Source organism: Daldinia childiae (genome assembly GCF_008694065.1).
Source record: "Daldinia childiae strain JS-1345 chromosome Unknown Scaffold8, whole genome shotgun sequence".
Taxonomy (NCBI): Eukaryota; Fungi; Ascomycota; class Sordariomycetes; order Xylariales; family Hypoxylaceae; genus Daldinia; species Daldinia childiae.
The window spans coordinates 907492-929308 of record NW_022984649.1 but is presented as its reverse complement, the minus strand read 5'-3'; the positions used below and the strand labels follow the sequence as shown (position 1 = coordinate 929308).

Genomic DNA, 21817 nt, shown 5'->3' with positions numbered 1-21817 from the left:
ATACATCCAAGTATTCATAAGTCACATCGACGGGTTTATGAACCGAGCCTACCGGGTATTGTGACTTCCGTCATTATATTCGTTTAAATCCTCGAGCCCTTCCTTCCGGAATTACTGATCTGGGTGTTGATCTGACTTAATTTATTTGCGATTGAGGCATCTGAGTGGGGTTGGTAGCAAGGTACGTCGTACATATAGAATTAGGTGGATTCGTTGCAGGGGTTCCCCAAAAATCCCATCGGATAGGTGGCGGTGCGCTCTCCGTACATGGTACTTTCTCAGATTTTTAGTGGCAAGAGGGGCAGAAAAGAGAACACTTGTCATTAAGTTTGCCCATCAATTAAACTCCACACTGCTTGATAAGCTTGTTTAGCTCTATCTAGAGGTGGGGCCTTTCTATGTCCCTGCATTTCTAATAATTGTCTAGGCCATCTGCTAGAGCTGCGTAAGCCACAGATATTTAGTAGATATTTAGTGGGCACGGTTCTGAACTATCTGATGATTAAGCTTGGGGTTGGACAGACTGTGGCCAGATATTCGGAACCATTCAGCCATTTATCCAACTTTGTCAATCTTCTCCAAATTCACCTTCCCTGTTCTCAAGGGGACACATATGCCATTGTAGGAGAATACAAAACGTCTTCATCTACATTCTACGTTCACTTCAGTTTTTTTTCTCCGATAGTTCATTGCTCTTCTACGTAGCCAGTGGTAATATTATAGGTGCGTTAAACTAATTTTTTTTTTCTATCTCCATGGTTATCCCCCCACTGCATTTCTACAGGCTTCCCTAGTTCTATTTCTGCAACCTCCTCCACCTAGATATCGCAATCTGAGATAGCTAACCTAGTCGATTACTATTCAGGTGCTTCACCATGTACACGGCTCGGAACTTTCTTTTTGGCCTGCTTGCAGCCAGCACAGGCGTTCATGCTGCAGATGCTGCATCAGATGTCACACAACTAACCAAGGACACCTTTGAGGAATTCGTCAAGGGCAATGGCCTCGTTCTAGCAGAGTGTAAGTTGTGCTTCTAACCACGAGGTATCAGAGCTGTAGCTAATACTCTGTGTAGTCTTCGCTCCCTGGTGTGGCCACTGCAAGGCGCTCGCGCCTGAGTACGAAGAGGCCGCTACTACGTTGAAGGAGAAGGCGATCAAGTTGGCTAAGGTCGATTGCACAGAGGAGAGCGAACTCTGCCAAACATATGGCGTCGAGGGTTACCCAACGCTCAAGATCTTCCGTGGTCTAGAGAGCATCACTCCTTACACCGGACAAAGGAAAGCTGCTGCGTAAGTAATCCACTGTATCCAATTACGTCCGCTTGTAATTGCTGACTTGACTTATAGAATCACTTCATACATGATCAAGCAGTCCCTCCCCGCCGTTTCGCTTCTGACCTCGGAAACCCTCGAGGACTTCAAGACCGCCGACAAGGTTGTCTTGGTTGCTTACATCGACGCCTCTGACAAGGCCTCCAACGAGACTTACACCAAAGTTGCTGAGAAGTATAGGGACTCTTACCTTTTTGGTGCCACTAATGATGCTGCATTGGCTGAGGCCGAGGGTGTTAAGGCACCGGCCGTTGTTCTATACAAGCAGTTCGATGAGGGCAAGGCTACCTTCTCGGAGAAGTTCGACGAGGAGGCTATTGAGAAGTTCGCTAAGGTTGCCTCCACACCCCTGATTGGTGAGGTCGGCCCTGACACCTACTCCGGCTACATGTCTGCCGGTATCCCTCTTGCCTACATCTTCTCCGAGACTGCCGAGGAGCGAAAGGAACTCAGCGATGCTCTCAAGCCCGTCGCCGAGAAGTACCGTGGCAAGATCAACTTTGCTACCATCGATGCCCAGGCTTTCGGTGCTCACGCCAACAACCTTAACCTCAAGGCCGATAAATTCCCGTCCTTCGCCATCCAGGAGACCGTTAAGAACCAGAAGTTTCCCTTCGACCAAGAGAAGGAGATTACCTATGACACTATCAGCACTTTCGTTGACGACTTCGCGGCTGGAAAGATTGAGCCTAGCCTTAAGTCTGAGCCGATTCCTGAGAAGCAGGAGGGCGCGGTCACCGTCGTTGTTGGCAAGACGTACGAGGAGATTGTCTTGGATGACACCAAGGATGTCTTGATTGAGTTCTACGCTCCCTGGTGCGGTCACTGCAAGGCTCTCGCCCCTAAGTACGAGGACCTTGCTTCTCTGTACAGCAAGAGTGAGTTCAAGGACAAGGTCGTCATCGCAAAGGTTGACGCCACTGCCAACGACGTGCCGGATGAGATCCAGGGTTTCCCCACCATCAAGTTGTACCCCGCTGGCGCCAAGGACCAGCCGGTCAACTACTCTGGTAGCCGAACTGTTGAGGATCTGATCAAGTTTGTTAAGGAGAACGGCAAATACAAGGCCGAGGTGTCGGAGGGACAAGAGGAAGAGACCCCCGCTTCCCCCGCTGCAACTGAATCCAAGTCTACCAGCAGCGAGGCTGCGCAGACGACGCACGACGAGTTGTAAACTAAGGAATCGAGAATAAGTCAAGAAAAAGCAAATGTACACTTTCTAGTTATACGAACCGGACACCTTAATCGGCCGGTACGTTGGGTCATTGGGACTGGGATACGAATGTTGACTTCAGGTAGTTCAGCATAAAGGGTCATGAATTTTCCGTTTATATGTTTCATGATTGTTTTGGTCTTAATTTTGGTCTTAATGATGGTTTTGATGCTGTTTATTGATAATGTGCTGTACGTAGTAAGGTAATATTTCTAGCCTTACGTACCTACCTAACAAAATGTAGTACACATCAGCAGATCAGGCACCTAAATGTAGTAGTAGCAGTAGCCAACCAAGAGGACTCGTTTAGTGAGCTGTTCCCGAGATTGACCAACTATCAAGGTCCTGCCGAGAAATATCCGTGGCCTGAGTAAGTTTAGGACCCACCTTGGGAACTCTTAACTCAATTAATTGACGTTCTCTTTGAAGCTCTTTGGCCACCCAACTTTAAAACAACATTGACTTTAGTGGAATCAATTTAAACATCGCGCACGGAAATATATAAATTTCGTTGTTCGAGAACCATGGCGTCGAAGGTTTTACTAGGCCGACTTCAAAGCGCCTCCATGGCCGTTCCAATGCGCGCTACACGCAGCTTCCATGCGACAGCACGAACGATGGCCGACGCAACTACTCCCTTACCTGTTCGCAAGCCCGTGGGTGCCTTTCGTGGAGGGTGAGTTATATGTACGATAATAGAAGGGTTTACTTAGAGACTAATGGCACATGAATTGCGACAGACTCTTTGGTTTCCTCCTCGGTTCGACTCTCGCGGGTGCTGGCATTTACAGCTATGTCCTGTCAGTATAACCTCGCAATTACGTTCTATAGGTCTCTAGAATCCATGAATACGCTCTATGCGAATACATGACGTTTATATCATAGGGATTCCAACCAAAAGCATCGTTTATATGAACAGGCGAGAATAAAATACTAACCTTAAGTTCAATAGACGAGAATATAAGGCCTCCAACGAGTTATTAACGGAGGACATCTATGTGCGTTACTGCATTTGATTATTCCGAATCTTGCGTTTTTCTTTCCAGCTTTGGAGTTGGGGACCACTTTTAGCGATTTCTTTTCCTAGCCATGAATTCCTCCTTATCCTCCTCTCTCTCGACCTCGACTCCTTCGGAAGCAACACCCCGACTGACTTGTGGTGTCCGGAAAACAGGCTCTACAGGCTGCATGCCAACGACTGAACACGTACGTACAGCAACTCGAAGATAAGATGGACGCCGCGGAAAGGAAAAAGAAGTAAACGGACGGACGGGCAGGGTCGGATATAGGGCATGGACGACTGGATAGGTGATGGGGGGTAATGGTGTAGGAATATGGGCATCGTACATACATTTCTCGACACTGAAAGCAACATGCAAAGGGTTCGCACCTCAAAAGAACATTAGTTTTTTGTCAGCTAGCGGGGAGTTAAAAGCATTGATGGCTAAACTATACAGTAACAAGAGCACATTTATAATGGTTCTGCAAGACTATGCATTTCATATCTATGCTACTTCCCGTCCTCGGAAACCGTACATTACGCAACATGTCTGCTTCAATATGCTTGAACCATAGATATACAGGTGCCTTCCTTAAAATTGGTTCAATACCTAATGTAGCTTTTTATTGACTACCTGTTACACCACATCTCAACATATCCGACAGCTCCCGGATCTCAGCTTAGGTAGATTCCGGAGAGGTTCCACTTTTAACCGGGCCGGGCCGCATGCACTTATGAACTGTGGCCAGATGTTTCTAAAGTACGATTCGGTGGTCTGATTAATGAAATTTTGTCCGAATAACTATTTTCTAACTTAGGTGCTATTTCCCTCTTGTGCTGCCAGGCATCTCGTTGTTGAGTTTTACTAGCCAAAGCGCAAAAAAGGTTGGGCAACCAGTTTTTTTATTGCTTGCCAATCACACAAATTCTACCTGCTCATCAAGTTGAATAAGTTTTTAACAATTTTATACAAGTAGCGAGAAGTAGTAGGAATGATACTTGAAGTTATATTACCTATGTGTTAACATGAAAAAATATTACCAATAGATATTTCGTGAACCAGAACGTCAAGTCATTCAAAATGACAAAAAGAAAAAGTTAAACAAAAAAAAGGAGAGAATGTGTGTGTGCGCAAGCTATGAGTTCTCATTATCCTAAAGCTTTTCAACCCCCATAAGACATCTCACTAATCTTAGGAGATAGCTACCTAAATAAGAACATTGTGGTGAACTTCAAACTTTTAATGCGCAGCAGCTTCGGTTAAAACTTCGAGAAGGACATAATACACCGAGAATAAATTTACAGGAATGCTGACAGTACGGCAGCTGAAAAAAAAAAGTTCCATCTTCAGCCCTATGTAAAACCGCGTAGTGGTGCGTTCATGTTCTTATGAGGATCGACATGCACGTGTGAGATGGGGTACATCTCAAAATACCGAGCATAAGATGCTTGGATATGGGAACGAGGAAGGATGGCGGAGCTAATTCACATATGGGTCTATCGAGGCTTATATGTTTTGAATAGTTTGAATGGCAAATAATAGTACCAACACGATCAACGCTTGACCTAGTATCGACTACGTACTAATAAGTATTATAGGCTGATATATACCGAGCTCCATAAGTTGTGGATCACTTATTGCAACACTCGTTACACGTGAAGGCTGACTTTTATCCATATTTTTATTGTTTTCGGTCCTTCGAATGCTTCCTTGTACCAATTAAGAGTAGGCTGGGTTGCCAAGCAGAATCCAAAATCTGACTATACGTCAGAGTGTTTAGGATACTAAATGAAGCCAAGGATGGAACAGAGAAGGACGCTACTGAACGTCGATCATTTAAATATCTACGCCCCTTGGGGAGTGCGAGGGGAACTCGCCTACGGCGATGCTGGAAGTCTTGTCTTCATTTAACATCCAGCTACTGTCTGAAGTAGCTATGTCTCGATGGCATCGGTAGATCACCACCATGGCTCCGAACCTTACAGCACGCTCGAGGTGCAAAGCGTAGAGGCTTCGAATCCACAGGTCCTAGAGGGTTCAAACAAAGAAGTGGTACCTCATCCAGAAAGTGAATATCCGCAGCCAGTCTCCACACTCAACGCATGGGATGCTCCAGAAGTGAAGGGCGTCGATACGGAGGCAGCAATTGCCCAGGGACAGAATGACGGCAATGCGAAGCGAAGGATATGTGGACTATTACCACGCACCTTTTACATTGTCCTAGCGGTTGTCATACTAATTATAATCGGAGCCATCGCCGGAGGTGTTGCTGGAGGCTTGTCTAGCAGCCACAGCGATTCGAGTTCAACGCCAGACCCGGGACCAGAACCGGGGACGACAGAAAATGTTAATATCCTAAGTACATCAAAACTTGCGGCTTCCAACTGGACAGACTCCCAAGGCAATACTCACAGACACGTGTTTTTTCAAGATCCTTACAATGCTATCATTACTCGGCAGTGGGACTCGGAGAATAAGACGTGGACGACAAAGAACGTCAGCCAGCTACTATCATCATCGACTACGGGACCTATTCACCCAATCCCGGGGACGTCCCTGGCTTGCGCGTCTGCTGATAATAGATGGGGTTCCCTGTACGAGGTGCACGTCTGGTTCTCAGAGGCTTCGACCGACCCAGACCCTACCATTAGTTGGGTGAATTTGAACAATCCGGTCGGAAACCCCAATTTCTGGACATATAGTTCGTCGATACTTCGGACATGGAATAACACTCAGCTATCGGTGGCTTGGCAGCGCTGTCCGAGAGAAAACTGCGTAGGAAACTGGATTCTCGCATACCAGGGGCGAGAGGGGTTCATTAGGATCGCAAATGCCAGCAATTGGGATAACAACACAGAGCCGGTAATTAGAGCCAACGCCGTTTCTGCCGGGGCTAGCCTAGCTTTGGTACCGTCGCTTAATGGGACTTATGTCCATGGACTGACGCTTGCTTCCCAAAGGAGGCCGAGTTCGATGGGCAAGACGACGTTCATAGGAGATTGGAACTGGAAGCAAGATGGTAAGGTCGGGTTCTCATCACACGCGAAGCCTATGCTAACCGATACTAGATGGAACGATATTAGACGATGTTGACCCTCTAATGACACGGCAATTCGCCGCTACTACGATGAATAACTGGAACGAAGCGCTTTTCGTCGCCCTATCTACAGACGGGGGTGTAAAGGGGGCTCGATGGGATGGGACAAGCTATAATGCGATTCCGCAGATTAACTTTGTTGACGGAGAGTCTACGAACTTCTCCGCTATTGCGATGACGACGGACGCGACGTTCTACGGGATATCTGATGACCAGATATGGGAATATACAGTCGATACGTCGGATCCATCCACTTTCACGCTTGCTGGAAAGGTATACCCGTAGTTAGTGAGCAGTAATTTAGATTAAAATCAAAAGGCGTGAAATGAATGAATGAATTCTATCTAGCCATGATGCTCGAGTAAAATTACGGTAGCCTCCTGTTCTTAGTAGTTATGATAGTCAATATTGTTGAGATAGGGATACGTCGGTTTATACCAGACGAAGTCATGGATTCGGGAGAATATGCCTAAAGTAAGCTTGCATGGCAAGGGATTTACTTAAATTAATGACTGCACTAGACCTACCAGCAAGGATGCTGACCTTGTCGGTCTCAACGTACATCGTCGGCGTTGAGACCGACAAGGTCAGCATCCTTACTAATTCAGATAGCTATCTAGTGACGGAATTTGGCCAGAGGTTGGACTGAACCGCCTTCTTGATCGATCTAATGACATATTATAATCTTTTATAATACATCATTAGATCGATCAAGAAGGCGGTTACCTCAAAGCAGTGTGTCCTATTGCGTAGAGCGATAACAAAAATGCCCTTGCCTTTGTATTTAATCTTCCGGCGTGCCTGTGCGACTGGCCAATTCATCCCCCTAAACCATGCCCCTATTCCTATACTTGCAATAGCGCGTCATGTGCCGTCGCAAGTTATCACCCCGTCGTTTGAACTTCTTCTCACACTGAGGACATTGGTCCTCCTCCTGCTGGTGGATCGACTGTACGTGGCGGCGTAGGTCTCGTGCTTCTGAGAAACACCGGTCGCATTGGGTGCAACGGTGATTTCTCTCGTGTCGTCTATTATGTGTACTGTGAAGTGGTGAGTACGAACTCCTATCTCTTCCTCTTTATCATGGAAGACATACTTTAACTTGCCCTGGGAAGGGAAGGAGACGTCACATGTCTCGCACACGAAATCCGGTCCCGTAAGATTTTCTGCTGAGCCCTTTTCTGAACGCGTGCCCGTGGATAGTCCACTTTGCTCCTCTTCTAATAAGGAAGGCTGCCCAGCACTAGGATCAATGAAGTTCAGTGACGACAGGTCTAAATCCGAGCCCATATTTGGATCGAAGTCCAATTCGGTTTGGCTGATATCGGCGAACTGGGCTTCCAAAGGCTGCCCGGGTGAAAGGCTGTACTCGTCATCACCACCATGAGTGACGTTGAGTCTCCCTACCAACCAGTTCGACATCGGGAACTGGCCAGGCATCGGCACGCCAGACCACTCATCCTCCAGCTCTCCACAACTCTCACCTCCACTCCCCCCCAGACATACATCCGGACATACACCCGGACGTACATCTGAACATATATCTGGATTCACATCTGGATACACCTCCGGACATACATCCGGATCTATATCCGGATGTATCTCTGGAAGACACTCCCCCAATATCCCCCCTGGATCGTCCCCTGTATAGTAATCGAGAACATTAAAGCCTCCGGGAAATCCGAAGAGGTCAGGAGACGCCTCCAGTCCAACAAAAGCGCCCTCGAGACCGGCCTCAAACGGTATTTCGTCAGAGCCTCTACTTGCCTGACTACTGCTGCATCGTTCCGAAATTGAGTACGAGGGAGGACAGTCTTTGCCCTCCCTCGGGAGTCACTATGAATATTGTAACAATCGACGAAGCTTGACTTAGCTATAGAAAAGGGCTGTTAGTCATACTGAAGCTAGATATATATATATATATCTGTATCATGATAAAGACTCACTTTGACGAAGGTTGAGGAGCGATCTCCCGACTCCCCCCTCCGAAATGCTTAGCAAGAAGAAAGGAAAATCTGACGGCTGGAGTTTGCGCGGGGTGTTTATATGCGAAGGTGGTGCGAGGACCTCTTTAGGCCAATGTGATCGGATAAGGCTCTGAGGCCGCACGAAAATTAAGCCGGTTCAATGCAAGTTGTGTTACTTCTTAGGACGCCATTGTCCGCATATGACGCGAATCCGGGGACGTAATCCAATCATCGCGTTAATTATGTGCAGGAGGCGCATGAGGCCCAGCCAATAAGAGAGACATTGACGGATGTCGACGGCCAATTCTTACACCGAATATACACCTGATGCGCCCGGTCGAATAGTTTAGGTTACCATCTACCATCTTCCATCATCATCTATCATATCTCATCCTCTTCCACTTAAGAAAACTTATAGTTAAGTAAATTCTAATCTCACTATCACGTGAGTTCGCTCATATTTATATGAGGCTATCCAGACTTATTGTTATCCCCCCCTTTTTACCAATTAGCTTCGGGCTGGCCGGTTGAGATTGCTATATATTCTCATATATATCTATCCAGATTAGGCACTCTATTCGTTTGTTTTAGTGGGGAATCTGACTGCGGTCAACAGTGATTTATTTTTGTAGATAGCCGCGTTGTGCACGGTAGTTCAAATACTTGACCCCTGTTAATATGGCCGATCATTCAATAATTCATGCTACTAAATCCAAAAATTCGTTAAGAATGGACGAGGCTATACTACTTTCTTTAAAAGTTTCGAAATATTCCCCTTCTCCGCCTCTTTAACACAACTCTTAAACCTAGGCGGTCAAGATCCGGAGCCGTCCATTACTAATTCGGACAACATCCCGAGAATACTACTCTGCCACGATACCACGCCAGAACTATACCCTCTCGTTTTTTCATGTGCTTCTTACAAGGGAAACCCTTGAAGCGGCCTTCAAGATATTACTAGTTTCAAGTGGTGGAACAGCATGAAGTGCGCCACATTAGGGCCGGACTTTTTACAACTTCAATCTTAGGTTAACTAGGCAGGTAGGTAACTACCTAGGCAGCTAGATTTCTCTTACGAGTCTAACAGTTGGTCGACTTATCTTTGTTTGCTAACTCACTAAGAGACAAAGTTCCATATCAGTATGACGTCTTAAACCAATCTCGTACTCTCATAACCCACCTCAACCAGCCTTACGTATAAGCCGAATTAATTAGGATCCGCTGGGCCGGATCTGACATACATTACAAGTGGGCTTGTTTCCATAGTTGGTCGATTTTACGATACTTGGCGATCAAAGTGTAGCATTAGAATCCATATCACGATATGTGTGAAGCATTGACGTGTAATTTGGGGGGGGTTATGCCCTATGAAATCGAGTAGGGCTACCCTAGGCAGCAGGTAGCGTCATATCAAACCTATAATAAAAGGCCTTGTTGATATACATATAGAAAGTCCGTATGTATATGAGACCCGAATTCCCGCATTTCGCGTGGCTAAGACAAGGATATAATCTACCTGGTTCATATATATGCCTACCTAACCTACCTCATATATAAAAATAAACGACCCTCGGAGACGGAGCACAAACATCACACACCCCTCGACAATGGAACTTCTACAAGTTCGAACGACGCTCGTCGAGTTCATCCGGGCCGGACTGGCACCGCTTGCTCTAATTGTAATAATAGACCTGTCCTTGAGCTTTATAGTCAAAACTAATATCCACAGATTGTCGGTTTTTGGGCATATCAGATAATATACAACCTTTATTTTCACCCGCTCTCTAAGATTCCAGGTCCTCGGATCGCCGCTATTAGCGACGTAGGTTCAACACTATGTATTATATATAGGTAACTGGGCTCAATACTTATGGATATTATAGATTCCGTACTGTTCGTGGATTCTCGGAGGTCGCCAACCTTACAAGTTACTTGAACTACATAATAAATATGGTATGTTGGTCACATATATATGTATGAATATAATGGAGCTGATGACATAGGCCACGTTGTCCGCGTCGCACCAAACGAGGTGTCCTTCAACACCGCACAGTCATGGAAAGACATCTATGGCCAAAAGCCCGGTCGCCAAATATTCATAAAGGGAACATTCTACGACGGCGGCAACTTCGCTGGAAACGGAACCAGTTCGATTATAAGCGAGAGAAGACCGGAATTCCACAAGGAGATGCGAAGTGGTCTAGCTGGCGCATTTTCAGATCGCGCCATTGTAGAGCAAGAATCGCTTGTTGCTACCTCCGTTGATAAACTTATCCGGCTAGTTGGTATGAAAGGCTCCACGGAAATGGGGGTTGATATATCGACACTGTTCGAGTCGATGACTTTTGATATTACCGGCGATCTTGCCTTCGGAGAGACATTTGGTGCGCTGGACAATGGTGAGTCTTTACTTTTTGCTTGAAATTCTTCAACTGGCCTCTAGCTAAAAGGACAACACAGATGAACGACACCCTTGGATATCCACAACCCTGGATGGTTTGATGCAAGGAGTGTTTATAGATATTTTCAGCCGCTATCCCACTCTCGGCGCAATTCTCCGTGTACTCATGCGCTCCAAATTCAACAAAGCCGTGGAGGGTGTCAGAACCAACGAACGATTATGCTACGAACTTGTTAAAAGGTATGTGTAGAATAAACCTAACGCTTAACTCATTGTTGTTACACATATGTACTAACTCCAACAAGGCGGATAACAAGAAAAACAGATCGCAAAGACTTTTTAACCCGAATTCTCGAGGACAGAGATCCTAGGATCGTATCGGATAGGCAAATTGCTGCTCACGCCTCCGACTTTGTCGTTGCTGGGAGTGATACAACCGCGTCTAGTCTGGCTGCCATAGTCTACTACCTCCTGCAAAACACATACACCCTGGCGAAGCTGACAGACGAAATCCGAGGAACGTTTAAGAGATACTCAGACATTGGCTATCTTTCCACAGCGTCGATGCCATATCTTCGTGCGGTCATCCTAGAAGGAATGCGTTTATACCCCCCAACACCAATGGGCCTCCCTCGTCTTGTACCAGATGGTGGAGATATAGTCGATGGCTGTCCTCTTCCTGGAGGGGTACGTTATACTAGCTTCTATCGAGTACCGTAAAGAAACTTGCTGACTTCTTCATAGATCACCGTGTATACGAGTCCTCTTTCAGCCTGTCTAGCCTCGGCAAACTTCCAAGACCCATGGTCATTTAAGCCGGAAAGGTGGCTCGAATCTGACGGAAGCGACAGCCTAGATTGCAGTCAGCCATGGTCATTAGGCCCCAGAGGGTGTATTGGTAGAAATCTGGCATGGCTAGAGTTGCGAACTACGCTCGCGAAGTTGCTCTGGGTCTATGACTTACAACTTGTCGATCCAACTCTTGATTGGCACGGCGAGTCTCGGATGCAGACCTCGTTATGGCAAAAGCCAGCATTAATGGTCCGTGCCCATAATAGGGGGGTTAATACTGAATGAGCACACAAGGGGTGGCTAATCTATTCAATAAAAGATAAATAAATAAATAAAGAAAAAAGGAACAAAAAAATATTACCAGGTGCCGGATTCGAACCGACCTCTCCTTCATAGCAGTTCCATCATCTATTCATGTATGCTCTTGGTTGTGACTCAGCCTTCCACTTGTCTCCTCGTGTACTAACTAGTACACGTTGTCATTGACTTTGTTTTGACCGCATTAGTCCACTGAGCTAACTAGAACATCAGGAACTACTATTCCTCAGGCGACTTCACCAACAGTCTGACCCGGCTTGAAAGGTGATCTTTATTATGGTATATAACCTTTATCTAACTCAGGTATGTGACCTGACAGCCGACTGACACAACACTCTGCGCCTGGCACCCTAGCATTCGACAACTGCCACCACTATACTAACCTTTATATTATGCATTACTATGGGTGTACATGTGAAGTTGTTGTCATGTCATTGTCAGGCCTCTTCACTTATTCTTTCCATTGGTAGACGCTCTTGTCCTGGTCCTCAGCATAGTAATGTTTATACTATGATTTGCTCTAGAAGTGATGCGGCTTGTGTATTAAAAGTACATATAGTTCAAGATAAGTTGAGAATATTCCCATCGTAAGTCGTGCTTCTTAATATCTCTCCCTATTTTACCAAAATAGAATCCAGCTTATCTCCCACTCAACTTTTCGCCAAGAGCACACCTCTCTTCCAGCAACTCGTTAAACCATTTTGTCATTTGTTGAATTGGTGCGTGTCCCAATCCTTCAACGATCAAAGCCTTCCCAGGGTTCAGATACTCGATCAACTTCCTACCATGATCCACCGGGATCATCCTATCTACAGTTCCATGCAACACCATAATCCTTTCCCTAGATACCCGGTCCGCCAAATCTCTCAGCTGTTCAGGGCTCTTTCGGTGAAACCCACCAGCGACGGCTTGTAGTAGAAACCCGTTCTTGCTCCGCCGCATATGTATCTCTTGCGCTGCAAATCGCTCATAGTTGTTATCAAACTTCCCGTACCCGCCAGCAGGTATTTCGCACTTTGATGTTTTCTCGCTCGGCAGCTCTGTCTCGTCTGGGGCTATGAGCCAGTCCTCTGGGAAACAGCCATTTGCCGTTGAGCGGATCTCACTCTCGAGACTTCTAGGGAACAAAGCACCAAGGCGGCCCATACTCTCCGTAAATGTGCCATTGTTCTCTAACTTGGCCGCGGTACAATGCAGGTTCAGACTAGCAATGCGCTCTGGCACTAGTACTGCAACCTCCTGAGCAATCATGCCGCCCACTGTAGTTCTTTGAATTAATGACCATTATACATCTATAGGGCAGTATATTCATATGTGGCTTGAGTAAAGGGACCGTCCTCGAAGGTCTCTATAAGAAAAAGAGGGGCTAAAGGGGGGGAGTGGAGGGGGGTGAGATTGGAAGATACATACTACTGCCACCCGAGATATGAAGTTGACGATCTGCCATCCAACCGAGATGATCCAGAACTTCAAGCAAATCACGCGCCATCTCCGACGTACTATACCGCATCACCGGTTTATCCGACTCGCCTGCACCACGATTATCGAAGACGAGCACGGAGTACCTGTCTCCACGTTCGTGGCCGAAATACAGGGTTTGCTGCTGCCAATCCGCCTTCGCCAGGCCAATGCCACCGATGAGCTAATAATGTTAGGGCCATCATCATAAGGAATTGACAGGTTAATAAGGACACTTACAATAAGCTTGATAGGCCCTTCACCATGGATCTCCCAGCTGATATTCAGGGGCCCCCCTCTCTCAGCAGCGACAGGCAAGAGGCCGTACTGATGCGGCTGGAGTCTCCATATTGCCGTCGGGAATGCCGGGGTCTTTGATACTGCTTCTAGCGATGGAAAGACCATATTTATCTACTTGATATATCAACAGTGAACATTAGGTGCCTTAAGTATGTACGAACTATACTTGGCTAATATGAGTTACATATACTAAAGTGAGGTTCAACCAAGGGGATCTCTATGCATAAACGGCTAATAGGTATTTGAGAGACAGGCAAATGATTAAAATATCAAATCCAAGAGTAAAACCTCGGGGCCAGTTAAATCTATAGCTTCTTCAGCTGAATCGTATAACCCGATCAGCTCTGACTTAGCCTCGAAACGTATTGTTAACCTATCCGTGCTAATGCAAGACAATTTCTTCAAGGTCCGGGATTTTGCGGAGAGGATCCAAGATCAATCGGGGTCCGACCAAATCCGGATCTTGGTATTTGCTTTTCACCTAAGAGATACTACTGTAGGGCTGGATAGAAGGATTAAATTAGAATGTGAAACTGCTGAGGTAGTATTTTTTGTTAATCAGCTATCGCCGATATAACCATAGACTTGCTAATAAGTAGTAGTTACATTCGCGCTCACAAGTCAACTAAAATGAATAACAGTTTCCCTTCATTTCATTGAAATGTCTTGTATTGAAAATTATATAAACAGGTTAATAACGTACCCTCGAGCCCTAGATCGTCTAATCGTTCTGTATCTTCAACTACGTTGTGTGTAGCAAGACTCGTATGTCGAAGTCATACTATTTACCGTAAGTTCAAATTGCAGAGCCTCAAGATGAGTCAAGGTTGCAATTTACCCCAATACCTTCTACCTCGACTGCAGAGAAAAATGTTAAAACGACCCCCCTAGCCGACTTTCGGTTCGAGTAAAACTGACTCAGAGAGTTATTCTTCTGAAGGGGTCTAACTGGACAGACAAACATATCACATGGCCTGAGTTGAGCCTAACAATGTCTAAGATAAAAAAAAAAAAAGATGATGTTGGATGAAAAAAAGGTTGGGCGGGATTGATTGATTATTGGAATCGAAGATATTGATTCGCTAAGCTGACAAGTACTGGCCTCACGGTCTACATTCAATCGAGCTAATGAATGAGTCACTGGGTTGGGCTAATTTCTCTGATTGTAAAAGCGACTGGGCCTGAGTTGTAAGACCATAAGCACAATATAATAAGAATTATCGAATCGGGTCTTTACCCTTATCCAAGACTTTAAAGCCTGGTTATTCCGTCGTTCAACTTCATCGATTCAATTCAGGGCCGGGTGGTGATGATGATAACAAGTGGCTTTTGACATTCTTAGCCAAGATATGCCGCTTAGACGTCGAATAGGCCTTGAAGGTTTCGTAATCTCTACTTTATATGGCTACCTATATAAAGCTTTTAAGGGCGAGACGTACAAAGATGAAGTATGGAACAATCGGCGATGGCAAATGAATGTAACTTCTTCATCTTAGAGAAGCCCTGCTGATAGGTGACACGTATTGCGGCGCAAGAGACTTGCATAAATCGACTTCAGTTGGTCCCGATAAGCGCGCAAAGGGACTGTGTTAGCATTTAGCCGCAGGATTTGTTGCTGACAGAATCCTACGAATTTGGGTCCTTTTCCCCGGAACGTGAACCGTAGAAGTCTTATGAGATATTGTGTCATTAGAGCATATTGCTACATTCCATTTAGCAATCCGAATATTTGAAAACACCAATCGTCTGTCATGCATAAGAATATCAATATACTATATTCTATAGGTAAGACCCATCACGTAATCTGACGTGAAGGTAGGGGTATCTTTCAAGGTAAACGATTAAAAAGGACGATTGGCCTTGACAAACCCAACACCCAATTTTGCCCGGTCGTCCAAAATATTGAAGCATCCTTCTCAATTAACATTATGATTTCTCATCCCCGGCATTATTGGATATGAAATCTGATATGGCCTCAAAGTATCCCTCCTCCAATACGCTAGAATTATGATCGCCACCCGGTAACGGCTTCCATATCTTAGTGGGTGTAGTAGCTAGTTCGTATAGTTTCCTCATGTGGGAGGGTCTAAGACAGGTGACGTTAGCCGACAAATCAGCTGAGCTTTTCAACTGAGACATGCCAAGTCTGCCGCGTGGAGGGGCTCTATATCAGGAACAATGCTTTAATCCGCGCTCGAAAGGGAGCTCAGGTTTTGTGGATGGTTGTTTAAATCATCATATGGTTTTTTGTCTTGTAAAGAAATATGGTGGAACGAATATGGTTAACTTACGGGACGATCTCATCTTGAAGGCCACTCAAGAATAATATAGGAACTTCTGTTATAGACGGCAAAATAGACTCGCTTGGCCAGACTTGGTGACACAACATAGTCAAATACTTCGCCGGGGGGATAACGGATGGAATTAATGATCGCATGGAGAGAAACGTATTCTCCAATATCAAACCAACAATATCTCCCGCATGTTGGTTCTTCGATACCAACTTAATACTGACGGCTCCTCCCAAACTCTGTCCGTAAACAACAAGCTTGTGACTGCTCGTTTCAGCTCGACTTCGTAGATAATCTAGGGCGGTCTGGGCATCGATTGCGATCCCTTTCTCATCCGGCTCTCCGGTCGATAAACCGTAGCCCCGATACTCGAGCATAAAGACATTACAACCGATATAGTTGATGAGCATGCGGGCTATGGGTAGCCGATGTCCGATATTGCCAGCATTACCGTGGAACATTAAAATAGTACACTTGGAATTACGACCACCTTTCGGGCCGCGTATATAGAACGCCGATAGTTTCTCGCCATCGTTGGTAGGTATAACTAATTCTTCAAAATCTTTGATACCAAATTGCGAAGGTCGAGGTACATTAGTTCGAGCATTCGGGGGCATGTGAGATGGGTATATTAGCGCTCTGTAAGGGGGGGCAAGGTGGTTAGCTTTCTATAGCACATGATACGTTCAGGTTAAAGTGGTGGGTGGTATACGGCAGAGAGCCGGGCTGCTCACTTTTGCTTGAAGTATAGTAGGGTTGTTAGAACGGCGGCAACACCCTGAGTGACATTTGTTAGCTCGGTTGCGGCTCGGCATTGTCTGGCAATGGCGATTTGCGTGTTTCGACATGCTCGGAAGAACTTTGAAGTAGACGAGGTGGATGCCGAAGACTGGAAAGAAGATGAGCGTGAAGGCATACCGTGGAGGCCAAAGCTGGCAAACGCATGTAAGCGGCCACGGTACAAAGGAGCGAGGCGGCCTGCTCCAGATAGCTCAGATGTGACGATGATGCTCCTGAAGGAGACATGGCCTAACCAAAGTAGCCCGGACTTTTAGTTCTAGGAGAAAGAGCGAACGGAAGGGAGATATGAAAGAATTGCTTATACTATTAATGTACAGTACTAGCCAAAATACATGAAACGCACAAAAGGAGTACCTAGGGGAAAGGCTTGCATTCGTTCTTGTGGAGCGGAGGGTCTTGACTCGCGAATTTGGGAATTTGGGAATTGATGACGGGAATATCGGGCAGGGGTTTTGTTGGTCGGTTGGTTGGTTGGGTCTTTGAAAAAGTCTTGGAAGTGAAAGAACATCCAGTTAGAAAAATCTCAAACACCCGCAAACAACAGGTGAGCCACGGTCGAACTTGCCCGGGGATCGATTTTACCAGGTAGTTGTAGGCAAACTTTAGTGCTGAAATAGCTAAACCTAGCTAAACCTAGCAAGCTTCCGCTAGCTTTAAAGTACATTGTTACATGCTAACCACTTCTTACCTAGATCTCAATTACCATTGGGTTTTAGACTTTTGAGGCGGTCCATTAACTCCATTCTGGCTGGCGGTCTCATCACTTTTCTTCTTCTGGTCTTACGATCACTCTCGTGTAAGTATCTCACGTAATTACCGATATTTCTAAGTGAAGTCGATCGTTTCCATACCTGGCTATCAATATATATAACATGATCATACATAGACAGGGCAACAAAGTCTTATTGGAAAATGAAAATATGCATAGGTCTTCAGAATTAAATATTAGTGCATAAAGATATTTATTACTTTAGGGATGGTCACGAGATTGAATAATTATAGATCACAACTTACAAGCGCCAGGTCCCCCAATCTTAGCGTTCCGTAATGGTTTTGGATTGATATAAACAACGCTAAACCAGATCGTCATTGGTCAAAAGTTTCGATGCCGTTCCGTTCCTGGTCTGTCTCTACTTTTATACATAGTGCATACCTTGAGTTAGGTAGTATCAGTAAGAGAGTCGGCTCTTCTCGAATCTCACCAGTTACCAACTTAGGAATATCTTATTAATTAAGATAATGCTAAAAGTATGGGTCGATTTACCGACCTACCTTGTTTGTACCGTTGCATGCATTAACCCTCGTAAATGACGAACGTTATGCGCGTCGGCTCTACATACTCAGTCAATGTCAAGTTATAGGATGAATATATGATAAAATAAGCACTTAAGGCTACAATTAGGACTATGCCCTTGCCTTTGGGTACATGATATTGGGTACGGATATATGTATGTACGTAAGGCATCTACCTAGGATGTAGGTACCTTACCTTAGCTACATGTATACTATATCCTATATCCTTGGCTGTTGAATAAGCGAATCAGCACTCTCGTTACTTCCAATGCTAAAGATCATCCTGGGCATTGTCGCAGCTCTAGCGCCTGTTGACAGCTGCCCCTCTCGGTAACCAACTGACCCCAAATTGAGAAAGACCCGCAAGCGCATAACGCAACGGCGCCCAACGCGAAAAACTTCAATGAAATTTGCACATTTGCACACCCGAGGTCTTGAAAAAAAAATATTATCGCAAGAATCTTAGATCCCTCATTATCGGGTCGCAAGATAATTATTCTTGTTGAGCTTTCTAGCCGAACTTGTTTACTCTTTTAAACTTGGTATACTCACTCCAATTCTGCTTCCGCCTCCAAATTCCTTTAATTCCCTTTCCGCGATCCTGTAATAGATCAGCTTGCAGTCGTTACCCCGGACGAGATCGCTCTTTGTTCTAATAATAAAGAGAGCTTTGACTTGGGGCGATAATTAACTGCCCAGCTAACATCAGCCCCGATTAGAGTTCTGGTTTTCAGGATTCTGAATACGTCCGGTTCCGTCCTCGTTGGCATTTATCACCATTTACCTATCACCATCGACTGAGAGGAGTCATACTTGATTGTCCAATTATATGATTTGGTGTTTACAACGACGTACTTGTGAGCAGCATTAAGACGAAATACTTAAAAGTGTATCGTTCCAACAAACTGTGGCACCTTGAGCCGGGAAAAACACCACAATCCATAGTAATCCTGTCATACGGGCTAGGAACGCGCCGTCTATCATCATTACTATATCGTTCCCGAGTTGGAATTCCCAGATCCTGATCAGCCGGGTTCCCTTTTCGTCCTATCAGCGCAGGTCTCTTATCCGACTTCGCCCATCTGCACTTATCTGACGTTGCGCTGCACTGCCATATCTGCCATATCTTTATCTGCCAGTTCCAAGGTCCCTAAGAAAAAAAAGAGGCAAAACAGAAAATATCAACAAATTTAACACTTGACCACTCACAGCCAAGCTACACGCACGAAATCGTGCAGCTGCGCGCCAATCAGCATCTTACATATCTTACATATCCGACAGCACATCACTTCTAGACCATTCAGAGACATGGTTTCCTTTTCGTGTGAGGTAATATTGCCAATTCTATCATTTTAAATCCCCCCCCCAAAGGGCCCCCCCGGTGTGCCTGACATCACGGCTTTCAACCCTCCCTTCTGGTGTTTTCTGGTGTTCCCTTTCGAGCAACACACGACGTTTCGCGTTGCGTTGCCCCCCTTTAGCTCTTCAGATCTTTCGCGCCATCCCTCCGATCACCATACATATACTATACATAGCCAATACATCACCTGGGCATTGACCATCCACCATCCTTCACACCCACTTACCGTTACCCCCTGTTTATATTTACCCCATAATATTGGAACCGCCGCTCTGTCTCGTCTCCTGATCTCGCCCACCCCTCTGCCCCTCCAACCAGATAAAACACACGCCCCCTGAAACCAATTGCGTTCTCCGTATCCCTCATCGCATCTTTTAAACCCACTATCTCTTTGCATTGTACTTTTATCCAACTAACTCGACCTCTTCTCTCCACAGGCTTGTGGTGACGTTTTAACCAAAAAGAAACTCGACCCACACAGAAATCGTTGTTACGGCGCTTCCTTTACCTGCATTGATTGTATGGTACATTTTCCCGGAACTGAATATCGCGCGCATAGTGTAGGTCGCAAGTCTATCTTCTAAATGAAACAAGTCTAACGTGTATCTCTCGATCAGAGTTGCATGTCAGAAGAACAAAAATACCAAGGCTCTCTATACAAACCCAAGAGACAGAAATCCAACGGCGTCGAATCCTACGATAGAACTGAGGCTATGGCTCATAACGCATACGTCGAAGACGTGACCGAGGAATATGAAGATTACCGGCGATACGAAGTTCACGATGGCGAAGATGGACACATAGGAACAATGCCACCGCCGGAAGCGCCTACTCCCCCCCCTGCCGCCTCTGATGATCCCAATCTGAACGTCTTTGACTTCCTGGATACGCCAACCGTTTCTAATGTCAACCTACAATTTTTCGATAACCCTGCACCACCCAGTGGCGGCCGACAGCTCGTGCGCTTCGAACAGGCCACGGAAGATTACGTAGACTCGACAGGATATATGGTCGACGACGGTGCAATGGTCCATTACGGAACTGGCTCCGTTCCCGCTAACGCGCTCGAGACGCCAGCACCTAAGCTCCAGCGAAGAAAGACGAAGGATAGCGACGGAAAGAAGACTAAGAAACGCAAGCAACTGCACATCGAAACGCCTGGACCTTTGGCGTTGGAAGCGGTGCATGGCGACGAAATAATGACTGATGCGCCACCTGTATTACACTCGGGCTTGACCGGCGGTCTGAACCGTATGATGCGCCCGTCTCAATTCCCTCCATCGCCAGATTACTCCGGAGGCGACGGAGCCGAGAAATCACCAACGGCCCCTATTAGGAAGACAAAACATAAGTCCCACAAGTCTAAATCTAGTCGGACAGATACAATCAGCGGAGGACTCAGGGCTTTCATATCGGGAACTTCAAAGTCGAAGGTGTCTAAGAAGCGAAAGCATTCATCAGATAAAGATAAAAACGAAAAGAAATCGAAAAATCACCATCGCTCGAGTTCCGACAAAGCCCCAAAGCTAATCGAATATAAAACGAAATCAGGGGATGAGAAGGACGGGGAGTCGGGTCAGATGATTCTTTACCGACCGAGATCCGACCTGTTTCTGAGTCTGTGTAGCAAGGGCCCAGAAAGCGAACGAGGCTGCAGCGTGAACAAGGCTCTGAAGAGATTCCACCGCGAACGATCGGAGTCGGGTACCAGCCTGGGCAAGTCAGTGGAGGAGAAGGAGCTCTGGCGGTCATTACGTATGCGTCGTAATGAACAGGGAGAGATTGTCTTGTTCTCGGTTGAAGTCTGAGAACATGTATTGATGAAGAAGAAAAGAGAAATGGCGTTCTAATAGGGTTGTTTTCTGGGGAATTAATGTGATACCTACGTGCGGAATGGCGGATTAGGGGAAAACGGGGAAGGACGGACAATCTGGGATCCGTCGGTTTTCCACATGGAAACCTGGCTGCTTCTGAGCTGGTCTTGAAGCCTCATTATAGAGGAGGTCGTGTAAGGAATAGCAGAGCGGGTCGGCTCGGATTGGTTATCGGCTTGTCATCACTACCTGTACGTTTCTCGGTTGTCCTTTTCGAATGTTTGAGTATGGGCACGCAGGTAATGTGGAGGATAAGAGGATGGAAAGAGTATTAGAATTTCCGATCACATGTAGAGCATATCTATTGTCTCCAATAT

General features: G+C 45.9%; 7 protein-coding genes across 8 annotated transcripts; 5 read left to right on the top strand and 2 right to left on the bottom strand.

Annotated features, from left to right (window-relative positions):
• Window positions 1-875: 875 nt before the first annotated feature.
• GL218_07017 (Protein disulfide-isomerase) lies at window positions 876-2508 on the top strand (the record flags this gene model as incomplete). The annotated part of the gene is made up of 3 exons (XM_033583758.1): window positions 876-1020; window positions 1076-1292; window positions 1350-2508. The coding sequence occupies 3 exons, from the start codon at window positions 876-878 to the stop codon at window positions 2506-2508; spliced, it is 1521 nt and encodes a 506-aa protein (XP_033432846.1).
• A 563-nt stretch (window positions 2509-3071) lies between these two features.
• Window positions 3072-3808, top strand: GL218_07016 (uncharacterized protein; the record flags this gene model as incomplete). Its single annotated transcript, XM_033583757.1, has 4 exons — window positions 3072-3223; window positions 3288-3347; window positions 3500-3545; window positions 3722-3808. 4 exons carry the CDS (start codon window positions 3072-3074, stop codon window positions 3806-3808), a joined length of 345 nt encoding a protein of 114 aa, XP_033432845.1.
• A 1684-nt stretch (window positions 3809-5492) lies between these two features.
• On the top strand, window positions 5493-6930 carry GL218_07015 (uncharacterized protein; the record flags this gene model as incomplete). The annotated part of the gene is made up of 2 exons (XM_033583756.1): window positions 5493-6567; window positions 6617-6930. The coding sequence occupies 2 exons, from the start codon at window positions 5493-5495 to the stop codon at window positions 6928-6930; spliced, it is 1389 nt and encodes a 462-aa protein (XP_033432848.1).
• Window positions 6931-10219: 3289 nt separating this feature from the next.
• GL218_07014 (Isotrichodermin C-15 hydroxylase) lies at window positions 10220-11733 on the top strand (the record flags this gene model as incomplete). Its single annotated transcript, XM_033583755.1, has 6 exons — window positions 10220-10291; window positions 10342-10434; window positions 10496-10565; window positions 10616-11011; window positions 11073-11253; window positions 11319-11733. 6 exons carry the CDS (start codon window positions 10220-10222, stop codon window positions 11731-11733), a joined length of 1227 nt encoding a protein of 408 aa, XP_033432847.1.
• Window positions 11734-12762: 1029 nt separating this feature from the next.
• Window positions 12763-13986, bottom strand: GL218_07013 (3-oxoadipate enol-lactonase 2; the record flags this gene model as incomplete). 2 transcript variants are annotated; one of them, XM_033583754.1, is made up of 4 exons in its annotated part: window positions 12998-13079; window positions 13139-13382; window positions 13534-13765; window positions 13822-13986. In XM_033583754.1, the coding sequence occupies 4 exons, from the start codon at window positions 13984-13986 to the stop codon at window positions 12998-13000; spliced, it is 723 nt and encodes a 240-aa protein (XP_033432841.1). The 2 variants fall into 2 exon arrangements, with proteins under 2 accessions (XP_033432842.1, XP_033432841.1); XM_033583753.1 differs by having other exon boundaries at window positions 12763-13382.
• A 1821-nt stretch (window positions 13987-15807) lies between these two features.
• Window positions 15808-17198, bottom strand: GL218_07012 (Protein bem46; the record flags this gene model as incomplete). The annotated part of the gene is made up of 4 exons (XM_033583752.1): window positions 15808-15967; window positions 16173-16811; window positions 16907-16950; window positions 17091-17198. The coding sequence occupies 4 exons, from the start codon at window positions 17196-17198 to the stop codon at window positions 15808-15810; spliced, it is 951 nt and encodes a 316-aa protein (XP_033432840.1).
• A 2949-nt stretch (window positions 17199-20147) lies between these two features.
• On the top strand, window positions 20148-21434 carry GL218_07011 (putative lyar-type c2hc zinc finger protein; the record flags this gene model as incomplete). The annotated part of the gene is made up of 2 exons (XM_033583751.1): window positions 20148-20186; window positions 20244-21434. The coding sequence occupies 2 exons, from the start codon at window positions 20148-20150 to the stop codon at window positions 21432-21434; spliced, it is 1230 nt and encodes a 409-aa protein (XP_033432844.1).
• Window positions 21435-21817: the final 383 nt, after the last annotated feature.